Source organism: Labeo rohita, chromosome 21 (genome assembly GCF_022985175.1).
Source record: "Labeo rohita strain BAU-BD-2019 chromosome 21, IGBB_LRoh.1.0, whole genome shotgun sequence".
In the NCBI taxonomy this organism is placed as follows: domain Eukaryota; kingdom Metazoa; phylum Chordata; class Actinopteri; order Cypriniformes; family Cyprinidae; genus Labeo; species Labeo rohita.
In genome coordinates this window covers 14047004-14071422 of record NC_066889.1, presented here as the reverse complement: position 1 = coordinate 14071422, position 24419 = coordinate 14047004, and the positions used below count along the sequence as shown (strand labels likewise).

Here is a 24419-nt window from a genome sequence, read left to right as displayed (position 1 = left end):
AGCGCATTATTGCATGCTGCTGATCAGAAGGCTCTAATGATCACACAGATACAAACAGACACCATCAGCCCATAGGGGCTTTAACACAGCCTTACACTGATACACATGCACATAAACACGTTATCTTCTGTTCCTCAGTGTGTCTCAGCAGCTGATACAGCAGCTTGCGGGGTTTCTTTCTGCACATAACAGACAGATGCCAATAAAATTCTCCAGCTTTTAGAAGCAAAGCATTGGCCACGACAAGAAAACGTCTGAATCTTCTTAAAATTCTCTGCGACCCTCAGGAGAGGTTAACTTACAGAGAGACGGTGTGTACTTGTGAGCATGCTTTTAGTGTGCAAACAGCATGAGAAAGCCTCTCTGGCATTCCCTTAGGGAGGAACACCGCCTCGCTGTAATTCTTTATGATTCCCACACTGCCTTTTCATCTCGCATCTCGCTTATCCTTCCTTAACAGTTTAGATTTGCCCTAATATAAGGATGTTTGTACTTTAAATAGTTCTTTATCACAATGCATAATGCGCATCAGCCATGTTCCTGCGTATGAGCAAAATAAATCAGCGAATAACACAGTAAAGTACACAGTTTGTTATCGTCCATATGAGCCATCACCTTATTTACCCACTCGAACACATCACACGCCATCTGACACAAACAAAACTCAAGCCAAGACATCCACACAACAAGATAACACGTGCAAGCATACAAGTGCACAGTGTTGTTCGTTTACTGAAGCTGGTTATGGCTGAAAAGCACACCTGCAGTCATATTCTCGCACAAGCGTACACATTGTGGACCGAATTCCTCACAGGGAGGAATGAGATGGAGATGCTGATCTACGTTTTTCAAAAACATAATTACTTAAAGGCAAAACATTCAGCCAAGTGGAACATTTTCCTCATTTGAATTACAAATGACTGTCTTCGTCTCTTTTCTCACTTCATCTAGAACTCCTGAGCTAAATAAACCAGCCCAATTACACCCAAATGATCTTTCTCGAAGGGCTTCGTCTTATCTAATGCCAAAGGCATTTAGTGTTGTAATAAGCCTAATGTACCTGCTCCATAATGAAACCATTTCCCAATCACAAAATCAAGGGACAGTATGACTGTGTTTAATGTTGTATAACCAAATTCTAATAAAGAGATCACTGGACTGCCTTTCATGGCCCTCTCATATTGTCAGGGAACGGGACATAAAATAAAATAAATGTGGATGCTTTCTTGACATGTCTATTTCTGTCTGTCGAAGCTGGCTTTTTTGTTGGCCAGAAAAGGCTGCATTATGGAACATAAAAAAACAAATAATAATAAAATAGTAATAAATTAAACATAAAATACCATAAAATTCACACTTTAAAAACAGTCACATGTATAATATATATACATATGCATTATTTTATTTTAGTTTTCACTGCAAAATAATGTGTATTTTTACATACAAAATTTACACTGTAAAAACATTTTTGTAAGTTATAAATAAAACAATTATTTTAGTAAGTTTAATACTATTTCCTGTATATCTGATAAACAGGACAATATTTTTCCCCTATAAAATACACACTGAACACTATACAGTGACCAAAATTTGGGATAGAAATAATCTTCTTTCAAAAACTGCAAGTAAACAGCAAGTAACATTGACAAAAAAGTAACACTTTTAAAACATACTAAAATAATTGTTTTATTTATGTTTTTACAGTGTATATTTTGTATATAAAAAATATGCCGTTATTTTGCAGTGAAAACTAAAATAAAATAAGTCAAATATATCTACCTATCTCTCTATCTATCTATCTGTGTTTCTATCTATTATGTTTGATAAACAGGACAATATTTGTAATTTTACCATAAAAAAAAAAACATGTAAATCATTACATTATACACTGAATATAATTTTGGATAGAAATAATTTTCTCTCAGAAATTGCAAGTAAACAGCAAGTAACACACTGAAATAAACATGACATTTTGAAGTTAATAGTAATAGGAAATAGTATTTTCTTTTAAAACATACTAAAATAATTTATTATTATTTTGCAGTGAACCGCAAAATAATACTAAAATACTGAAAACTAAACTATATATATATATAATTTTTTATTTATTTACTTATTATTATTTTTTTTTTTAAAGCAGGACAACATTTATTATTTATTATTTTACCATAAAATACTCTAATCGTTATACACTGAATAAAATTTGGGATAGAAATAATTTTCTCTCAGAAAGTAAACACCAAGTAACATTGAAATTAACATGACATTTTGAAGTAAATAGTAATAGGAAATAGTATTTTCTTGTAAAACATACTCAAATAATTGTTGTATTTGTAACTTCAAAAAATATGTTTTTACAGTGTGTATGTATGTTTTTTACAGTGTATATTTTGTATGTGAAAAATACATATTATTTTGCAGTGAAAACCTATATATATATATATATATATATATATATATATATAAAAGGGACAATATTTATTATTTTACCATAAAACACTCTAATCATTACAGGCTGAATATAATTTAACATAGAAATAATCTTCTCTCAGAAACTGCAAGTAAACAGCAAGTAACACACAGAAATAAACATGAAAATTTGAAGTTAATAGTAATAGGAAATAGTATTTTTTTAAAAAACATATTGAAATAACTGTTTTATTTATAACTTCAAAAAACTTGTTTTTACAGTGTATATTTTGTATGTAAAAATACATATTTTGCAGTGAAAACTAAAATAAAATAGTCAAACTGTAAAATAATCGAGTATTTAGTTATACTGTGTACTATTTAAATATTTATTTTATTTATTCGTGTTACCATTTACGCAATAGGTGTGTTTATGTTACAGTGTATGTTTCTTACATTATTACAGTGGTATGTTATTTGCAACATAGTGTTCATTAGCCAATGTTCATGAAAAGACCCATTTTCGTGAACTTTAAGTGACCATGGAGGGTCCATTGAGCCTTTGGCTGCCGGAGGGATCCCAGCTGATCACTCTGCCTCCACGTGACCCGTCACTATACATTCTGTTTGATGAGATGACGTGACTACTCAACCAACTTCATTCATTGATATCATTTTGAATCGAATTCTAATATCTTAATCCTTTCACGTGTATTGACGATATCAACATCTGTTAATAACAACCATTGCTTTAGGCTCAGTATAAGAAAGACCACATCTTAATTGCATGACAGCTTGTGACGTTTCTCTAAAACGACTTAAATTAAATCTTGCACGCACGCAAATCCTGGACAGATATGTAACATTTGCATGTTTATAAGCACAAACAACGTGAGCAAGCGATCTTAATGGGATGTACAGTATTTTTCTCCACTGTTAAGGCAAAATATATACGAATGTAAAATGAATACCTTTCATCCAGTCGACCACCTGGCTTGTTGACCACCTGCTTACAGGTTCCATGACCAGTGCCATTGTGGAAGTTTTTGCAGACGCTGTCAAACAAAGGTGCGAAAGAAGCTCCTCAGCACACTAAAGACCCACTCAGGCAGATTTCTGCCCGTTTTTCATCCGCTGCATGTTTACCCTGCAAAATTCTGCTCTGGTTCTTGCAAACGAAGCGTTGGTGGTCTTTCAAGTTCAAAGCATCGCTCTGCATTCCTTCGCAGTAGTCTTTGTGAGGAGAGAGCTGTCAGAATAACGTTAGATTTCTTTTGGTCTCGCTCCAGGGTTTATCCTCCTTTCCATCATTTTCACTCACGTTGCTTTGCCTTTACCGTCTCAATTCCTCATCCCATACATCGAGCCGTAGAAGACAGACAACGGTGAATTCACGCAGCTGTTTTTCTCGTCTCAAGCTGTTACCAGTAAACAGTAGTCTGCACGCGCGCCCCTCGCGCACACTCGTATGACTCGCGCCTCGTCCATTCTTGCCAGTCGTTGGCTCTGGCAAATGAGCCGTCATGAGGGCCAAGCAGCGGAAACATCTCCATAATTGAGCTGTGTGCAAACGAGAGTATTAAATGCACCCTTGCAAACAGTATTAAAAGATTGTGACTGGAATGCTCTATTATTTTATTGTGTTTGCAGAAACAAACGAGTCACTGTTTATTTAGAAGCCTTTTTTAAAAGGGGTCATGATGTTTTTTTTTATTATTATTTTAGTATGTTACTTGAGGTTTACTTATAATGTTAATAAAGTTTTTTTGCACCAAAAAAATGCGGAAAAACTAATATGTTCACCCCTTATTCTGACCCTCTGTCTAAATGACCTGTTTTTTGAGGCGGGTCTTTTAAGGCTTGTTAGTAATCAGCCACTGTTATGATTGGCTAATGTCACAGCATAGGAAACAGTATCAATGCCCCCTCGCTATTGCAACATAATCAAAATAAAATGATCATTTTCAGACAAGCATTATGAAATAATTTACTTACCGTTTGTGATGCAGCTGCAGTCAGATCTAGTAGCGCTTCATCTTTCAACAAACGTTTCTTTGTGAACTCTCCATGACACTGTGCCTCATTTACAACCAATCCTCTTGACACAATCTGGGAAACTATCCACTTGTTCCTTACGTCGACATGCTTCTGATATCTGTACAAGGATGAGAATGAGTTGTTTAAACCAAACGCATCAAAGTGAACGTTCTTTCACTCATTTGTCCTATTGACGACAGACTCGACTGTGTCAGAAAGTGAATGCACACCTGTATACTGTATCCAGTGTAGACAAGATGGCGGCAGTGATTGTAATTTCTATTTGCTGTTGACGCGACACGACACTTGCATTCAGCGTAATCAAATGTCCAGCCATAAAGCAACTGAATGTCAGTGGGCGGGGCCTATGGTCAGAAGAAGACTATTCGTTGATGTCTTGCACTAGAGGCGGTGTTTATGCAGATGACTGCGCCTGGTCACCCAAAGATCCAAATGAGCCATTTTTTAAGGGTTATTGCATAAATGCTTTTTTTATTAATGACGAGGACATTTTAAGTTATGAAATTTGCAGGATATATTAAGCATACAAAGATCTCTTCTATATCAAAACATCAAGGGAAATTTGGTTTCTTATGTCATGACCCCTTTAAGTGACCAAAGATTATGTCTTACTTAAGGGGCGGGTCCTTGAAAGCCTCTCAGTAATCAGCCACTGTTATGATTGGCTAACGTCATAGCATAGGAAACAGTATCAGTGCCCCTTCGCTATTGCACGTGAGTGTTTTGACAACATAATCAAAATAAAACGATAATTTCCAGACAAGCATTGTGAAATAATTTACTTACCGTTTGTGATGCAGCTGCAGTCAGATCTAGTAGCGCTTCATCTTTCAACAAATGTTTCTTTGTGAACTCTCCATGACACTGTGCCTCGTTTACAAAACAACATGCTGCAAACAATCCTCTGACACGATCCGGGATGTCTTGTTTGTTACACTAGGATCCTTCTGATATCTGTACAAAGATGCGAACGAGCTGTTTAAACCAAACGCATCAAAGCGAACATTCTTTTACTTCATTTGTTGACAGTGAATGCGCATCTATATACTGTATCCAGTGTGGACAAGATAGTGCCAGTGATTGTAATTTATATTTGCATTTGATGCAACGCAACACTCACATTCAGCTTGTCAGCCATTAATAGACTGAACACCAGTGGGCGGGGCCTATGGTCAGAAGAAGACTATTTGTCGATGCCTTGCTCTGGAGGCAGTGTTTATGCAAATATTTGTGCCCAGATGATGTCATCTTACACCTCAGATCTAAACAAGCCATTTTTCGGAGCTTGATTAAATAAATGCTGTTTATAATGAGAAGGAGGTTTTAAGCTATGAAACTTGCATGATGTTTTAATGGTACAAAGACCTCTCATATGCCAAAAGATAAGGCAAATTTGATTTCTCATGTCATGACCCCTTTTAAAGATTGCAACTGGAACACTCTTATTTTATTGTTTTTGCAGAATCAAATGAGTCAGTGTTTACTTGCAAGCCTTTTTTATTTCAATGCTTGGATGAAGAGTATTCTTCTTCTGTGGAACACAAAAGGAGATGTTGTGGAGAATAACAGTCTCTACTTGCTTTCATTTTATGGAAATAAGATGCAACAAAAGTGAATGGTGACTGATACTGTCAGTCCCTAACCCCTCTTTTTGTTTTCAGTGGAAGAAAGAAAGTCATGTGGATCTGGAACAAAAGGGGAATAAATTATGACATAATTTTCATTTTTGGGTGAACTATCCCTTTAACTCAACATGCATAGAGATTAGGTGCACACATATTAACACACAACCTAAATGATAATTAATATTTATGTAGTTTTAGATATGCATTCAGCTGAATGCATGATTAAAATCTTTCTTCAAATGCAATTTCCATTAAAAGTGCATTTTTAAGAAGGTGTTTTAAATGCCTGCTGTCCTCAAAACTGAAGTGACCTATAGTCAGGGCTTTGTGCATGATCATTCAAGGGGAAACATGCAACGCCGTCGGCTGACTTTCATGCCACTAGCCTGTCCCAATTAAGCCTCTTTCTTTAAAGAAACACGGTGCTCAACAAAGAAAAATTCCTATGATGTGCAGACAAGTCAGCTTGGCTTATGTAACCATTCATTAACAGGATAGTTTACCCAAAAATAAAAATTCTGTCATCACTTGCCTTTTGTTGTTTAAAAATTATATGCTATATTTGAAATATGTCATAGTGTATATTTGTCCATACAAAGGAAGCTTTTTTCCCCTCATGTGGGTTTCTCAGAAATAGAGAACATCATTTGATTTTCTGGATGGAGTGTACCTTTAGTTCTTTACTAATTTATGTTTAAATTGCAGCATTAGAATAGATATAATATAGATATAATATATATATATATATATTTGTAGCAATAGCCAAAAATACATTGTATTGGTCAAAATGATCGATTTTCCTTTTATGCCAAAAATCATTAGGATATTAAGTAAAGATCATGTTCCATGAGGATATTTTGTAAATTTCCTACCGTAAATATCTAAAAACATAATTTTTGATTAGTAATATGCATTACTAAGAACTTAATTTGCATAACTTTAACCCTTAAATGCATACCTCAGGTCTTTAGCGACCCAGGACGTCATTCACTACCCTCTACCTCCTTCATTTTTTTAAGTTAGAGATCAACTTTTTTAGTATTCCTCAATCTATTCAAAATAAACAATAAACAATAAATAATAACAATAAAAAAAAAACACAATATAAAAGAATATTTGCTTTCTGATTTTTTTGTAAAAAGTGTATAGGGTTGCTAGAGACCCGAAGTGTGTAATAGTGTAGATTTTTCAAGCACAAAAATATGTAAATATCTAATGACTCAATACATGCAATTCACTTTTATTCCTCGAGGTGGCACTGTTTGATTGACAATAATGACGTGATGTTTCACTCATAATTAAAACAAAAGAATATCATCAGCAAAAATTGTATTAGTTTGAATGGCTACACTGCAGAGCAATTACTGTACACAATAAAATATAAATGTCACCGTTATTTGATGGTGGATGTGGTGAATAAGCTGCCAGCGATCAAAATATTGGCTTTGAAGTCGTTGAAAACAATTTTGAAAATATGCTTGAGATCACGAATATGATCCAGACGCTGAATGTACTATGGAGGTGCGCTCAGAGGATGACGGCAATGCTAAAATCATCTCCTCAAATTGTTTTAAAAGGTAACAAAATATGCTTTATTTTATTCTTCTGTAACTGTTTTTAAAATATCAAGACAGTTTTTTGCTTTTGCAGAAGTTAGAGATCTATCTATTCTGGATATATAGGTCCCGAAGACCTAAAGACCCGAATATGTAATAATGACTGGCGAAACATTCATGCATTTAAGAGTTAAAGGTGATTTTCTCAATATTTTGATTTTTTTGCACCCTCAGATTCCAGATTTTTAAACAGTTGTATCTGTACCATACATCAATGGAAAGCTTATTTATTCAGTCTTCAGATTATGCATAAATCTCAAGTTTGAAATATTGACCCTTATGACTGGTTTTGTGGTCCAGGCTCACACACACACACACACACACACACACACACACATATATATATATATTGGAAGTATAGCATTAATTTAACTAAACAACTTACAAACTAAATTCATGAACATGGATCAAAATTATTACCTAAACGAATGAACAGAGATGCATTTCACAGAGTGCTTTATGTTGATTTCATATCTCATGGGAACATAAGGGGAGTATGCACTGCTGACAGATGTTGAGATTCCTTACAGCCTGCAGGGGTATTGAAAAGAGGCTTGTAAGGGACAAGGGGAGGAGAAGGGATCAAGGTTCAAGAGCTGCTCCATTAAGACTCAGACTCACCATCTGCAGCTAGAATTGGGGGTTTAAACAACTACAACAAATCTACAGCGTATGAGATCAGTGTCTTTCACAGTGGGAATCCGGGCCTTTAAACAGAAACAATGCAATCTCAAAATGGGCTCCTTCACTAGTCAAAAAGGGTATAAGTCAAGGGTCTTCTAGCTTTTTTTTAGAGGAATGACACTCTAAAGCACAGAAAGACAGACCAGGGACCCTGTTACCAATTTTATGTATCAGATATTTGCAGCATTTGATTTTTGTTCATCTTTTTTTATATGTAATAACATTTTAATTCGGGAAGATAATTTAAGATGGACCAGGATTATGCAAGCAAAATTTACTAAATTTACTAATTAACTAAATTTACTAAATAAAGAATCGAATATAAACCTTATGCAAATTATATGTAAATAATAAAACCCGAGACTCTATCGGTAGCAGGTGACAGATGTCTAGTCTACTGTCTCTATTAACAACTACGCCACTTAATATTCTTAGTGCTGTCTCTTTAAGGAAACAGGGAAGTACATACATACACAACTTCAAACCGAAAGTGATTCTGATCAGACACTGGTGGTGGTTGTGCGCTTTTGCTACAGGTATGTTCGCTAGTAAAGTTTAACATACACGGGCTTGCATTGGCTTACGGGTCCAGGAATTAATCTTAATGAAAAATCATTTATGACAGACAGTTTACTCAAAGTTATACAACCGGATTTGTTTCGACTTCCGCTATTATATGTGAAGTCAGGCTTGACTAGAAAGGACTGCGAAGTCATTGCTACAGAAATAAACAGACGAAATCATTAAACAGCTGCTATAGCTGCACTTGAATCTGCCTGTGAAGCTCTTTAAATAGTAACTGTATATGCAAACTTATTTGTTAACACATATGTGGTCCCAAAACGAGAGTACAAAAGGTTTCTTGTAGTGTAGGTGACCAAACATTAGCTTTTCTTACAATGTTCAAATTCAGGTTTAGTGTTGTTTTTTTTCACACTTTACATTGGACTAATAGTTTGCATGTACATATGAGACCAACAACATTTTTTGGACCAGTATAACCTGTTTTAATAACTACTTCTGCAGACGCCATGTAAATCTGTTTTTGCTGTCTACAGTCTTCTAAAACCTCAGCTGTCACATTTCCCATCGCTATTATATTTTATTTTCGGTTTTCAGGGCTAAAAGTAGAAATGCGTTTAAGTTTCAGTGCACAAAGCACATGAATATTTAATTAAGCATGCCCAGAGGCAGTTCATGATTGGCTGTCAGTTTCTAAACAACTCACTGTGCCATTCAAGCAACATTGTTTCACAATGCATATCACTGATGTTAAACATTATTCACCAAAGGTTTATAAAGGGTTAAACCCTGTTGTAAAAAAAAAAAAAAATTAACGCAATATTGCAGCCCTCCCACATGAAGAGATGTGCGTTGTTCAGATAAAAGGCAAATGAACTTTGCAATATCTGTGTAACGTTTTCGCTTTTATCAGGGTAACAACACCTAGCTGTTTCTGAGAAGCGGGGGAAACGTTGCAAAACCGAGATGGATGACGACGCAGTCGACATGGCGTCAGACAACAGTCTGCCATTAGGAATTGGGGCTTCCGCCTTCGGGAGTGAAAATGGGGATGAAGAGGACGACGTGATTCCCCAGAGGACACTTCCATTCGCCCTTGAATACTCTGGTCCTGTGGGGTAATGTGGTTTTCGTTAATCTGATATGGTGTATAAGGGTTCAGCAAGGACTAGCCATGCTGACATCCATGTTAGACGCTTGCATGCTTGTCTGTTGTGTAAGTGTGACACCTGCTGGTAAGATCAAGAACACACCGTAGTCAAAATGATACTTACTTTACACCAGGGGTGTCCAAACTCGATCTCGGAGTGCCACTGTCCTGCACAATTTGGCTTCAACCCTAATTAAACACACCTGAACCAGAAAATCACCTAAACAGCAAAACGGCCTTCCAGGACTGAGTTTGGACACCTCTACCTTACATAGGTAATTACATTTACTGTCTTTTCTCTCTGTCATTTACAATGATCATTCTCATTAGACAACATGTGGAGAGAGCAGAGTCCCCTGCATCTAGTTATGCTTCCATGCAGAGTGACAGCTGGTCAGAAACAAGAGAAGAGCATGAACCCAATCGCACACAGTAAGTTTACTTTATCTTCATTTGCCCTTAAAATGTTTAGATTTTTTTTCTGAGGTTATTAGATGCTCTGGGGGAGGGTTTGTATATTGTCTTTTGTCTTTGCAGAGTTCATTTGTTCTTCATACAGGGGCATTAAGATAGGATTAACACTTTTGTCTGTACCTGTAAGAGTGAAAATGATACTTGTGATATTTGATAGATTGTAGGAGACTTTGCTCTCTCTTTGTGTTTGTGACTAAAGTTGTCATTCTTGTAAGTCAACTTTTGATTTCCTGCAGGGTTCAGTTGTACAGACGGGACTCTTCTGCTTCTAGCAGTGAAGAGTTTAACAGTGATGATGAGGACATGAATATGGAGGCGAATGCTGAAGAAAGGTGAGTGAAAGTCACATGATGCATCCATACTATTTGAACTTTGTCATTACCATGGTCATACAGTGCACTGGTATACAATTCAGAGGTCATAATAATTACAGTTGAGGTTTACATACACCTTGCAGAATCTGCAAAATGTAAATTATTTTACCAAAATAAGAGGGATCATACAAAATGCATGTTAGTTTTAATTTAGTACTGACCTGAATAAGATACTTCACATAATAGACAGTTACATATAGTCCACAAGAGAAAATAATAGTTGAATTTATAAAAATGACCTTGTTCAAAAGTTTACATACATTTGATTCTTAATACTGTTGTTACATGAATGATCCACAGCTGGTTTTTCTGTTTAGTGATAGCTGTTTATGAGTCCCTTGTTTGTCCTGAACAGTTAAACTGCCCGCTGATCTTCAGGAAAATCCTCCAGGTCCCAGAAATTCTTTGGTTTTCCAGCATTTTTGTGTATTTGAACCCTTTCCAATAATGACTGTATGACTTTGAGATCCATCTTTTCACACTGAGGACAACTGAGGAACTCATATTCAGCCTTTACAGAAGATTCAAAAGCTGACTGATGCTTCAGAAGCAAACACAATTCATTAAGAGCGAGGGGTGAAAACTTTTGAACAGAATGATGTGTACATTTTTCTTATTTTGCCTAAAAATCATATTTTATCATTTAGAACTGCCCTTCAGAAGCTACTTGTTTTTGATGCATGTTTTCCAGAAGAAAAAATGAGTTTACCCTGATCTTCAAATTCAAAAAGTTTTCATCCCCTGACTCTTAATGCATCGATTTTACTTCTGGAGCATCAGTGAGTGTTTGAACCTTCTGTAATAGTTGCATATGAGTCCCTCAGTTGTCCTCAGTGTGAAAAGATGGATCTCAAAACCATACAGTCATTTTTGGAAAGGGCTCAAATACACAAAAATGCTGAAAAACCAAAGAATTTGTGGGACCTGAAGGATTTTTTCTGAAGAACAGCAGGCAGTTTAACTGTTTGGGACAAACAAGGGACTCGTGAACAACTATCACAAAAAAAAAATACACAGGTGTGTATCATTCAGGTAACGGCACAATATTAAGAAACAAGTGTATGTAAACTTTTGAACCGGGTAATTTTTATACATTTTGTATGATCCTTCTTATTTTGGTAAAATTAATTTACATTTTGCATTTCTGCAAGGTGTATGTAAAATTTTGACCTCAACTGTATGTTAGTCATGGGGGTCGAGCACCCTTTGATGGATGAGAGATGATACGTGTTGTAAAAAAATGTATTATAATTTATAAAAATTATTATTATTATTTTAAATTAAGCACACGGAAGAAGACCAAGAAGGAAGGAGCCGTGAAACAACAGAATGTTCCTCCTCCTGTAAAGCCAGAGTTGGTAGTAGATCCAAACGAAAAAAGGCATCCAGCAATGACGGTGGCATTCGCTTTTAGTGTGAGGCCTACAACCATTGATCATCCCTTTAAACAACAGTATTTCCAATAAGTGCCTTCACATTAAGTTCAGAAAACTAACATTGTTTCTATATCATAGGCTCTCACAAGCTGCCTAAAGAAACTTACAGAGGACGAATTAAAGCACTTCAAAAAACTGCTGTGGGATAGATATCCGGAGCGCTTCCGTGATCCGTTGGATGGACTTGATCTTGTAGATCTGGTAGATAAGATGCTAGAGCTTTGCGACATTGAGGTGTCTCTGAAAATCACGCTGGCACTCTTTAACATCATGAACTTTAAGAAGCTGGTTGAATATCTGCAAGGACTATGCAAAAGAAGTAAGTTATATCATTTTGTCTTTGCCAAAACATTACAGCGGTTTTCAAACCATTGCATTAAAAATCTTTTTGTGATGTTCCACAGACGAAGTGCGCTATGAGTTGAAACTGACTCTGAAGAGGAAGTATGAAATGGTTTATGAGGGTTTTAGTCAACAAGCACAACCGGTCCCGTTTGAGTCGGTCTATACAGACCTTTACATTTCAGATGGCGTTAATGCATCAATCAACAGTGAGCACGAGTTCAGATCAAAGATAGAAGAGCTGGAAGAGACCGGAAAAGTCAACAGAACGCCGTTAACCGGACATGACATATTTTCCCAGGAGAATGTAAGGTCAAGGCACATAAGGTCAGTGTTATCCAGAGGAGTCCCAGGATGTGGCAAATCATTTGCGGTGCAGCGTTTCATCCTCGACTGGGTGGATGGAAAAGTCCACCCGGGTGTTTTCTTTCTCATTCCTCTGCAGTTCAAGGAGCTGAATAAGATGCTAGAAGGAGAGTATACTCTCATGACTCTAGTCAGCACCCTCTATCCAGAAATGAAAGAAATAGATACTCTCGATTTCGAGGGCTGTCTGGTAATGTTCATATGCGACGGTCTGGATGACACTCAAATCCCCTTTAATTTCCGGAGGACGGTGTATTGGTGTGATGCAACCAGGCCTACGACTGTGCAAGTGTTGATCACCAACCTCATCAGAGGGAACCTGCTGTATAACGCCTATGTGTGGACCATTTCTAGAGCGGGAGCTCTAGATGTGATCCCACCAGAACACGTCCACCAGCTTCTGGAGGTTCGTGGCTTCAACGATGAACAGAAAGTGGCCTATTTCAGAAAGACGATCACCAACCGAGAGCTCGCTGAGAGGGTGATTGCTCACATCAGGTCTTCCAAGACGTTGTTTATTATGTGCCACTTGCCGCTGTTCTGCTGGGTGGCATCTAAAGTGTTGCAGCGACAGTTCCAGTCTCTTCCACCATCGGCAAAGCTGCCCGTAACTCTAACCAATCTGTACACCTTTATGCTGCATGGTCACACTATAATGTCCATTGAGAAACTGAAGACCGACCCCACTGAAGAAACCAAGGATCTTACTGCTGATCAGCTGCTCATTAAGCTCGCAAAGCTGTCCTACAACATGCTTGAGAAGAATGAGTTTCAGATGGAGAAAGAGCACTGGGACGACGTTGCATTGCCGGATTCGTACCCTGCCATGGCCTGCACCGGTCTCTGCACTGAATATTACAGAGAGAAGTACATGATTTACACAGAGAAGGTGAGCTGTTTTGCTCATCCGACCATTCAGGAATATCTCGCTGCTCTTCATGTATTCTATTGTCACAAGAAACAGGGGAAGAACGTCCTCGAGCAGGGCAAGCTGAGCAAAGTCTTGAAGGTGTCCTTGACCGACTTACTCAGGAGTGCAGTTGACAAAGCATTAAGCTCCAAGAATAGCAACTATGATCTCTTTCTACGCTTTCTGCTGGGTCTGTCTGTGGAGGCCAACCAGGATCTGCTCAAGAACATCCTGCAGATCCCTACCAGCTCTAGCCAGAATGCACGAGAGGAGATAACTCGCTACATCAGTAAGAAACTCAAAGAAGGCCACTTTCCAGAAAAGACTGAAAACCTTTTGCGGTGCATTGATGAACTTAACCCACAGTAACACTGTGATGAACTTACGAGAATCATGCTGTTGCATAGTTTCATGCCATAAGTGAGGTGGTAGAAAAATGTGTGAAGATTGTCTACCATTCAGGTCTTGTAGTGTCCTCCAGAGGGACTTTTCCATCAGTAAAGGACAAGTTCTGTTTAAACTAGGGTGAGCAGACGTGCCATTTTCCAGGGACACGTTCTGGCCAGGATATTGCCTAAAATAGCCAGGGCAGATCAATCGTTGTGTGAAATCAAAGTACCGCGAGAGCAATTTGAAAGCATAAGTAGCCGTCTGCTCTGCTCTCTACGGTACTTATATGTCATACAACGATCGATCTCACAGCACAAACAGCCAAAACCTGATTATTTTAGGCAACACTGAAATCCTGGCCAGAACGTGTCACTGGAAAATGGCATGTCTGGTCACCTAAGTTTAAACACTAACCCCTGGTTTCACAGACAAGGTTTAAGGCTAGTCTCAGACTAAAATGTTTGAGCTGTCTCAACTGAAAATATCTTGCTCTGACATACACTATATTGCCAAAAGTATTGGGACACCCCATTCTAATGAACAGGTTTGACTACTTATATAGTAGAATATGTTAGTACCAGTTTTTATGTCTTAAAATATGTTAGTACCAGTGTTCTATCTCAAGATGCACACCTGTAATGTTTTCTTCCAAGGCATTTTTATAAAAGCTGCTTCAATATCTTAATTTAACTAAGGCTTAAGTTAAGCCACGTTTGTGAAACCGGGCTTATGATGTTTAACAACATTGTTTGGACAGTTGCTTAGTTACTTGACATAGTTCATATTCCTTTAAATAAATTCTAAGTGGAGGATTGCTGTGAAAGTATATACACATTTGAAATGATAGTATTGAATGGAATTATCAAACCCAAAACACATCCATAAAATAAAGAGCTTTTCAAATGTCAGTTTTGGTGCTTCAGCTTTTTAAAAATTCTTTAATATGTTTATTTTTATAACAGTAATATTGACAAGTGAGATTTATCTACACAGTATTTTTAAAGAAATTAAAAATGTGTATTTTTTAGAATGTTTTTTAAAAATTTAAATTGAAAACTGAATAATTTAAAACCTAGCATCTAAATCAAATGAGTATTGACAAATTAGACTAAATCTGCAGTAAATACAAAGTTTTGTTGACTTGTGTATTTACATTATTCCAAATGCTTCCAAAAATGTTTAAATCCAGAGAAATAAGCAATTTTAACTAGTTGCCTGTGCAGAGATTGTCTTACTATTGGGAGATGAGAGGGTCTGTATCACTTGCTATTGGAGAAAGCGTAACAGTCAACTTGGATCATGTGTGCCTTAGTCACATTATAGCCTATAGAAGAATCCCACCTGTTGCGTAAACCGTTACGCTTTTTTGGCTAAAGGTTGCAGGCTTGCCCTTGGCTTGCCCATCGGCTGTGGGGATGAAGACTACAACTCCCATGATTCCACACTCAATCACAGCATCATCAAACTATGCATTTGTTTCTTTGTTTGTTTTGAATATGTGCCCTCTAGTGGTGAAAATTACATACTGTGCCTTTAAAAATAATAAAATATAAAAAATTACACTAAACATCTTCACGTCAAAGCACTCAACCACACTGTATCAAATGCTGACACTGTTGCTAATGTTATCAGGGCACATGTATGTGTAAGGCACTTGCAGACCCTTGTTTCTGTCTTTGATGCACTCACTCAAAAAGGACAGTTCTGCTTGATGATCTTTGATTATATTTTGGGAAGCCATGTGGCAAAAGTAGTCCTCCGGGTACTGCCCAAGTGGGACCTGCATGAAAGATTAGAGAGGATTTGTAGGGATTTGCCAAAAAATGGGATAATCCAATCAGCTGAGAAAGAAACACTCACAAAATCTGATGAGGGTTTGCTCAGGAGCCAAAAGACTGATACTAGATGTGCAGAGGTGTTCATGTCAGGGAGAGTCTCCAACAGGGTGTTTTTGTCTGAGCTTCCCTTAGATGTAGGAGGGGGTCTTTTTAAAGAGCCAGGGGCGTTGGGAAACCAGCTACCATAGTCAAACTAATTGCACAAATGTGAGGAAAAAAATAATATATTAAACATATGATCCAAGTGTTTTAAGTAGAATCATTTTAAATTAAATTTTAACTTACCTGTCCTGCTCTGAGGGCTGAATGTTGAGCTGAAACTGTGAAGATCACCATGGTCACAAATTTAATGACCTCCTCCACTGTGCTAAAACACTGAGGTATTCCTAAATGAGAAGAAAAGGAACACTGATGATGAAAAAAATAATGACTTCACACCTGTGATAACCAAAGCCGTATTGTCTGACTCACCTGCGCTGCTCTGCTCAAGAAACCCGTAGATGAAGATCTCCTTGATCCAGTCCTGGAGTTCAGCGTCCTGCTGCACATCACTATCACTCTGGTAATAAATCTTCACCATGTCCCTTACAAAACTACAAAAGGATTCCAAATGCAACAAAGACAACTAATTAGTACTGCGCACATTCGAGAAAGCTTTCAAGATGCCATGAAAAAAACACAACTGGAATGATTTAAAGGGATAGTTCACAAAAAAATTTAAATCCCTCATGTTGACCTTCGGTCATCTTCTGAACACAAAATAAATTATTTTTGAAAAAAACAAGAGAGCTTTCTGACCCTGCATAGACAGCAATGCAGCTACCACATTCAAGTCCCAGAAAGTTAGTAAGAACATTGGTAAAATAGTCCATGTAACATCAGTGGATCAACCTTATTTTTATGAAGCTACGAAAATACTTTTTGTGTGCAAAGAAAACAAAAATAATAGCTTTATTCAACAATTTCTTCTCGTCCGTGTCAGTCTTCGATCTGCATTCTCAAGAGTAATTGTTAAAAAGAAATTTTGGAATAAAGTCGTTACTTTTGCTTTCTTTGCACATAAAATTACAGTTGAACCACTGATGTCAAGTTTTAGGGGTAACACATTACAAGTAATGCGAGTTACGTAATATTATTACTTTTCCAAGTAACTATTAAAGTAACGCATTACTTTTTAATTCACAAGAAAATATCTGAGTGACTTTTTTCAACAAAAACACTAAATATGAACATGCATTAATTCATCTCACTCACAAAAAAACAGATTCAGTATTCCTCAAAATGAATAAAAACTGTGAAATTCAACTCAGAATATATGTTAAATAATACTAATATCCTTTATGCGTTTAATCCCATTTTATTAACCAGGGTCTTTGCCGCCAACGTTCAGTGATCCAATTCAACCATACTAATAAAGCAAAAATTACTCAAGATAATCTAACATTTGTTTTCCTTTTTTATTGCTGAAGAGTTGACTTTTTTTTTCTTCTGCGGTCTGCTGTACAGACGTGAATTTACTTTTCTCAAAGCCCGAGGCTTTTGGTGTGAAAAGGCTTTTACATTTGCCAAAAATAGAACTTTTAATATTAAAAAGAAACAAGCAAGCCCTGCCCAGATTTAAAAAGCAACGCAAAAGTAATTTAAAGCATTACTTTCCATAAAAAGTAACTAAGTAACGTAATTAGTTACTTTTTTAAGGGAGTAACTCAGTATTGTAATGCATTTTTTAAAAGTAACTTTCCCCAACACTGCTGATGTCCACGGACTACTTGGACTTCTGGACTACTACTGTCAATGTTCTTACTACCTTTCTGGGTCTTGAACATGTCAGCTGCGTTGCTGTCTATGCAGGGTCAAAAAGCTCTCAGATTTCATCAAAAATATCTTAATTTGTTCTGAAGATGAATGAAGTTCTTGCAGGTTTGGAACGAAATTTGAGTAATTTGTCTCTTTTGTTTTATTTTATTTATTTTTGGTGCACAGATAGATTATACTTTCATTTTAAAAATCATTTTAAAATTTTTAAAAATAATTTTACTCATTTGTGAAACTCCAGAGCCGAAGTCCATCGTCTCTGTAGAAGAAGTTGGGAATAGGTTCCAGTCCGCGGTCACTGATGTCTTCAGGCAGACAGAGAGAGCTGTAGGTCAGGTCTGAAAGCACCTTCTTCATGAGATTTGTCATCCCTTCATCTCCAATACTAGTATTCTGAAATGAAAATTATTTGCAAGTAACTGTGTAATTTTAAAAATAGTGCTATGCAACGATTAATCGCAATTATTTGCATTTAAAATAAAAGTTTTTCTTTACACAATATATGTGTTGTACTACGTAAATTTATTATGTATATATGAATACACACACATACTGTACGTATATATTTGAAAAATTACATGTATTTACATGTATGTGTTTTTATTGATATAATATTATATATAAATATATTTAATATATAAACATAACATATTTTTCTTAAATATATCCATGCATGTGTGTCTATTTATATATACATGATAAATATACACATCACACACATATATTATGTAAACAAAAACTTTCATTTGAGATGTGATTAATCGTTGCACAGCATTATTAAAAAAAGCACAAAAAAGTCAATACCTGAGTGACAGCACCCTCAGGACCAAGAAGTCTGTCCCGAATAAGGGTGTTTATCTGTAGGGTGTAACGTGTGTGTGGCACCAGCAGCTTTAAGAGAATCACAAATGCATGAGTTGTGTACATGAGTGTACAATATGCAGGATACAGAAAGAGTGAGAAGAAAAAAATCAAGACATTGACACAGATACTAACTGCATCTTGAGTACCTTATGTATAGGGTGAGCTGCCGGGAGGTTCCTCATTAATGACACTGTAAAGGTCTCAGCCAACAGATGGGTACGCAGATACAAAGATGCCTGATGCTCAAGACAGTCTGCGTTCCTCACGTAAAGTTTAGCGAGCTGCCAGTCATACTCAGAGTCACTAGGCAGGAAAACTGGATTGTCCTCTGATGCTTGTTGCTGCAACTGACGGCAATGAAAAACAGAATGGGAATCACAGTTAATCATTTTGTGTAAAATTAACTATACACGGTTTGTTTACTGTTTATTATTTGACTATGTCAGCCACACATCAGTATTTTTGTTTCGTTTTTATTATAGATAAATTTAAATTTGTACATATATATTATATTATCAATCAGAATTTTTATGTACTTTTTTTATTTTAATCAAAAAACTGAAATTTTCCTAGAAGTAGATGTACAAATGAGAAATAGTCAGTGGGTTAAGGATAATATTTTCACTTAAAAATACCTTCTTCAGATACACAAGTCTTAAAGGGATAGTTCACCCAAAAATAAAAACGCTGTCATTAATTACTTACCATGTCAATCCAAACCCGTAAGACCTTTGTTTATCTTTGGAACACAAATTAAACTTCCAGAACAACAATTTATAAATAATTTACTCACCCCCTTGTCATCCAAGATGTTCATGTCTTTCTTTCTTCAGTCGTAAAGAAATTATGTTTTTTGAGGAAAACATTTCAACATTTTTCTCCATATAATGGACTGATATGGTGCCCCGATTTTGAACTTCCAAAATGCAGTTTAAATGCGGCTTCAAACGATCCCTAATGCAGTTGTAAACGATCCCAGCCGAGAAAGAAGGGTCTTATCTAGCGCAACGATCGGTTATTTTAATAAAAATAATACAATTATTTTTAAGGGTGAGTACATTGTATGTGAATCTTTGTTTTGGAAGTGGACTTCTCCTTTAAGATATTTATGATGAAATCCGAGAGCTTTCTGACCCTGCAAAGACAGCAACTGATATGTTCAAGGCCCAAAAAGGTAGTAAGGACACTGAAAAATAGTCCATGTCCATATGGTACTCTTGTGAATGCGCGTTGAAGATTGACACTGAAGAGAAGAAACTGCTGAATAAAGTTGTTATTTTTGTTTTCATTGCGCTCAGAAAGTATTCTTGTAGCTTCATAACATTACAGTTAAACCACTGATGTCACATGGACTATTTTAACAATGTCCTTACTACCTTTCTGGGCCTTGAATGTGTCAGTTGCATTGCTGTCTATGAAAACTCTTGGATTTCATTAAAAATATCTTAATTTGTTCTGAAGATGGATGAAGGACTTGCAGGTTTGGAACGACATAAGAGGTGAGCAATTAATATTTTATTTATTTTAAGATTTGGTCCAGTCCACTCTGTCATTGTCTTAAATTAATAAAATCCATCAAAGCTACCTGAATAGCAATAGGCAGAAGTTTGCCCACTTGGTTTTTGTAGAGCAGACAAAGTGGAGCTGCAACATACTGCTGCTTCCCATTGATGACTTGAGTTGGTAAATCTGCCAGTCTTTTATAGTCACATAAGAATATGTTTCCTTGCTGTTGAGTTAAAAAAATCAAACAGTTAATTGATTGTGTTGCGAGAGCATACGGAGAGCAAATGAGAAAATCTGATATTGTTTTACCTTCATCTCAATAGTAAGGGAAGTTCCACTTTCTAGAAAAGGCTGCACCATGCCATCAGTAACAGCAAAGTTCAGAGGAAGCTCAGTGCATCGACGTAGCATCGTTGGATTGGGGCCATTTAGGAGCTGATACCCCAAAAAATCATCATCCATCCAGTGCTGCTGCACATATTCTGTTACAATAAGATTGCAACAGACACCAGATTATTTCACAGTTTTACCTCACTCAACATCAAACACATGAAACGGATCACTTTTTCTTACTGGAGACAGCAGTTCTGGATGACCAGAAGGCACTCTTCATGTCTTCCATTTGAACCCACGGATCAGGTTTTTTCGCAAGTTTCTTCATTTTGATCTCACCAAGCCTGGAAGACAAATTCATCATTGGTGTAATGATGAATTTTAACAGGATTTCCCAACACCTACGCTGATATATGTTAGGTGGGTAAAACTTTACAATAAGGTGTAATTTGAACAATACATTTATTACACTATTTCTTAATCTTTGTAAATGTTAGTCAATAAAAATACAGTTGTTCATTGTTCATGTTAGTAACACAAATGTGATTTTAATAATGTATTACTAAATGCTGCAATTAATATTAACTAAAATTAATAAATGCTGTAGAAGTACTGTTTATTCAAAGTTCATGTTAACTAATGTTAACTAATGAACCTTATTGTGAAGTGTTACCATTAGTTGAGACTCACGCAAAGGAGCAGTTGAAAGCTGAGTCCATGTCTTTAGTGAAAGAGAAGCGGACCACTGAGGGAAGAGACAGAGGGTCCTGAAAATATGCACGCTGTGGAAGACCTGGTTTAAACTCGGTCCACCTTGAGGAAGATGAAGATACACAAACATACACACTAAACCAATGACAAGGGTAACAAAATGATTGCAAAGACACATCTTACTGGTGCAAACTTACTGGTACACTTGCTTGTTAAGCTTCAGCTCATTTTTTCTGTGCTCTTTCAGTTGTGAATATTTTTCTTCATAGATTTTTGTAGCTGTCAGAAAATACAAAAGTTACTGAAATAGTTAAACAGAAAATCCCAACCAGAACAGATGAACACGACAGTTCAAAAGTTTGTGGTTGGTAAGATTTTTTCATTATTTTGTGAGAAGTCTCTTATGCTAACCAAGGCGATATTTATTTGATCAAAAGTACTGTTGAAATATTTTTACAATTAAAAATATGTTTTCTATTTTAATATGTTTTAAAATGTAATTTATTTTTGTGATAACAAAACTGATTTTCAGCATCATTACTCTAGACTGTCACATTACCCTTCAAAAATCATTCTAATATGCTGATTTGCTACTTAAGTGGCATTGCTTATTATCAAAAACAGTTGTGTTACTTAATATTTTTTTATGATGAACATGTTTGCATGATTTTTTAATGCAATAACACAAACCTTTGGCCTCTCGCAGCTCAATCACTTCCCCCTCTCCCATCCAGCGATAGCATGGGAAATGGATCACATCTTTCTCAGGGGTTCTTACAGTTACCAGAGAGCAGAACCAATCATTCTCTGGCAAGAATATGAAATTATCTTTCTCAAGTCGGATGAGCAGCAGCTTGTCGAGAGTGAACCTGGTAGTCACTTTGTACTTTACTTTCTAGATTAAAGAATAAAGTATGGCTCATTTCAGTCAGAACTTTCCTGAGAACATCTGTGTAAATAAAATTTAAAAATATCTTACCATCCCAGTCTTAAAATCTCTTCCAAAGCTGTCAAGCTTGGTTCGCTCACTCACTCCTTGTGTGCCAATCAAAGTAATGAATATATTGTCAAACGTGCCCGCGTGGGTCATGGAGCCTGTGGTCACCTCTACTTCATATATGGCCTCCATGGCTCTGAAAATGAATACAGGTTTTGTCTAGTATTCTAGTAGAAATATCTAATATCCATAGTATTTATATACTGTACTGAAAATTGAACCTCCTGTCAAAATGTACCTACCCTAATGTCAGTATAGGCCGACTGACGAACCTGTAAGACTTTCAAAATGTAAAAAAAGTGAGATTTTGAAAAAATGTCTCAGCGCTTTTGTCCATACAATAGACTATTTTCATGACGCGTCATCAATCGGCCATAATGACGGCACTGAACATAAACAATGCCACTGAACTGAACGAAACTCACATATTTTGCTGATTATTGCTCCTGAAAATGGTCAGTTATTGTCATTTTTTGGCTGTACTAATCAGTTCCCTGGTGAAAAAACCAGCATATGCTGGTAGCTATGTTTTGATGCTGGGATGCTGGTTAGGTATGTTTTGGTGCTGGTTTAAGCGGGTCCTTTGCTGGTTTAAGCTGGTCCTTTGCTGGTCTATGCTGGTCCTTTGCTGGTTTATGCTGGTCCTTGACCAGCAACATGACCAGCATAAACCAGCAAAGGACCAGCATAAACCAGCTAAAACATACCTAACCAGCATCCCAGCATCAAAACATACCTAACCAGCATATGCTGTTTTTTTCACCAGGGTTGGACTGGGAAAAACATTTAGAGTAATATAAACTGCCAAACGTTATACCAAATCAAGAAGAAGAGTGCAAAAAAACCGTCTAGGGAACAAAAGCCATTTGTGGTTGGCCAAACTGAACCAGGATTTCCAGGGCAAGAATCTTGACAATATTTATCTTGGTTCTTATAATTTCCGATCAAGTAGGTGAAATATTAGGCTAATATCTTAATAGATACTCCTTGTACGTATCTTTACCACCTATTAACTTTAGTTTGTCAAAATATTATGCCCTTTCCTGCTTGCTAAGTCCTCCTCTACATGATTTAGCAGCTTCCACACGTTTTTTCCGTGGTTTAGACGGCATAAATTAGCAGAACAACGTATTCAGTAGTACCTTGCAATCCATGCTGTTGTTTACATTCGAGTATCGTCAACATGGCCTCGCATCTGGGTAACGTTAACTGACAAAATCGTGTAACATTAAGTGCAAACCCTCTATAAAAGTCAAAACGGTTTGGTTACCAAAATGTCTTTCGTCTTCCTCAGGAGAAAGTCACACAGGTTTGGAACAATAATATTATTTTTGCGGTTAACTGCCCCTTTAACAATAAAAAATACTTTAGCAAGATTACTAAAGATATTATGGTTTTTTTTTTTTTTTTTAATGTATTCTTTATGACAGTATTTTGTCTTGTTGTATTTGCATATCTTGTTTATGCTGTTTTTATACCGAAAACGAACGCCGCGTCAAAGCCTAAAAGCCATTATAATCGATTAACGTTAACAGTTAACGTTACGCTGTCAACCGGATGCGTCGCGCCTCATTATCGCATCGACAGAAGACGACCCGCCGGGTGTAAACAAGTGTTAATGTTATTTTAAGCTGAACCCTCGCTAAATGTAGTTCGGAGTAAAATAACAATATATACAAAGGTATTTTAGCAAAGCCTTCCGAAGAAAACATACCTGAGGTAGTTGAATCACAGCCTGAGAGACTAAGTCAAATGAGGAAAACCTAAAGCCCAGTAGCAGGACCCTGCCAAACTGGAATTTGGCTTTCCAATAGTGAAGCTCAGGCCACTATTATGCAAAACAAGCTTCAGGTAATACTACAGGTTGTAGCCTATCATAACATGACAAGCAGTGTTCATTTTCCCACATCAATGACTTTTGGCCCATTTAAAAAGAACACATTTACATGTGAACACAATTTCTTGGAAGTCATTCTTCATTTTTGACATTGTTTGCACA

General features: G+C 36.5%; 3 protein-coding genes across 7 annotated transcripts in view; 1 reads left to right on the top strand and 2 right to left on the bottom strand.

The window, feature by feature from the left end:
• cnksr2b (connector enhancer of kinase suppressor of Ras 2b) overlaps positions 1-5587 on the bottom strand; it is a 57024-nt gene extending 51437 nt beyond the window's left edge. For 2 of the 4 annotated variants that reach the window (XM_051093317.1, XM_051093321.1), the window contains exons 1-3: positions 5254-5587; positions 4405-4564; positions 3381-3969 (exon numbers count right to left, since the gene is read on the bottom strand). In XM_051093317.1, coding sequence (XP_050949274.1) covers positions 3381-3444 — 64 coding nt within the window. In that variant the 5' untranslated portion in view covers positions 3445-3969; positions 4405-4564; positions 5254-5587. Of the gene's footprint in view, positions 1-3380; positions 3970-4404; positions 4565-4676; positions 4769-5253 lie in introns of those variants that run through there. The other 2 variants (XM_051093318.1, XM_051093319.1) reach the window with 2 other exon arrangements.
• A 3249-nt stretch (positions 5588-8836) lies between these two features.
• On the top strand, positions 8837-15264 carry nlrc3l1 (NLR family, CARD domain containing 3-like 1). Its single transcript, XM_051093514.1, has 7 exons — positions 8837-8928; positions 9828-10032; positions 10395-10496; positions 10775-10870; positions 12198-12327; positions 12427-12667; positions 12753-15264. Exons 2-7 carry the CDS (start codon positions 9881-9883, stop codon positions 14333-14335), a joined length of 2304 nt encoding a protein of 767 aa, XP_050949471.1. The 5' UTR covers positions 8837-8928; positions 9828-9880; the 3' UTR covers positions 14336-15264.
• A 104-nt stretch (positions 15265-15368) lies between these two features.
• Positions 15369-24257, bottom strand: si:dkey-17e16.9 (hydroperoxide isomerase ALOXE3). Of its 2 annotated transcripts, XM_051093515.1 has the most exons (16): positions 24135-24218; positions 22663-22700; positions 22403-22556; positions 22114-22318; positions 21621-21702; positions 21403-21525; positions 20953-21056; positions 20689-20861; positions 20459-20602; positions 19020-19220; positions 18814-18900; positions 18233-18402; positions 16666-16787; positions 16480-16580; positions 16217-16387; positions 15369-16136 (listed from the first exon to the last, which is right to left on the bottom strand). In XM_051093515.1, exons 3-16 carry the CDS (start codon positions 22550-22552, stop codon positions 15957-15959), a joined length of 2013 nt encoding a protein of 670 aa, XP_050949472.1. In that variant the 5' UTR covers positions 22553-22556; positions 22663-22700; positions 24135-24218; the 3' UTR covers positions 15369-15956. The 2 variants fall into 2 exon arrangements, with proteins under 2 accessions (XP_050949472.1, XP_050949473.1); XM_051093516.1 differs by lacking the exon at positions 22663-22700 and having other exon boundaries at positions 24135-24257.
• Between the last annotated feature and the right edge of the window lie 162 nt (positions 24258-24419).

What these genes read in the sequence shown, in the direction of transcription:
- nlrc3l1 (XM_051093514.1), top strand. Translation starts at nt 9,881, where the DNA reads ATGGATGACGACGCAGTCGACATGGCGTCAGACAACAGTCTGCCATTA. An exon ending in CATGAACCCAATCGCACACA is followed by an intron (nt 10,497 to 10,774) that starts GTAAGTTTACTT and finishes GATTTCCTGCAG; the next exon opens with GGTTCAGTTGTACAGACGGG. An exon ending in GCAAGGACTATGCAAAAGAA is followed by an intron (nt 12,668 to 12,752) that starts GTAAGTTATATC and finishes GATGTTCCACAG; the next exon opens with ACGAAGTGCGCTATGAGTTG.
- si:dkey-17e16.9 (XM_051093516.1), bottom strand. Translation starts at nt 22,552, where the DNA reads ATGGAGGCCATATATGAAGTAGAGGTGACCACAGGCTCCATGACCCAC. An exon ending in GCTTTCAACTGCTCCTTTGC is followed by an intron (nt 21,057 to 21,402) that starts GTGAGTCTCAAC and finishes TTTGTCTTCCAG; the next exon opens with GCTTGGTGAGATCAAAATGA. An exon ending in TTCTGCCTATTGCTATTCAG is followed by an intron (nt 19,221 to 20,458) that starts GTAGCTTTGATG and finishes CATTGCCGTCAG; the next exon opens with TTGCAGCAACAAGCATCAGA.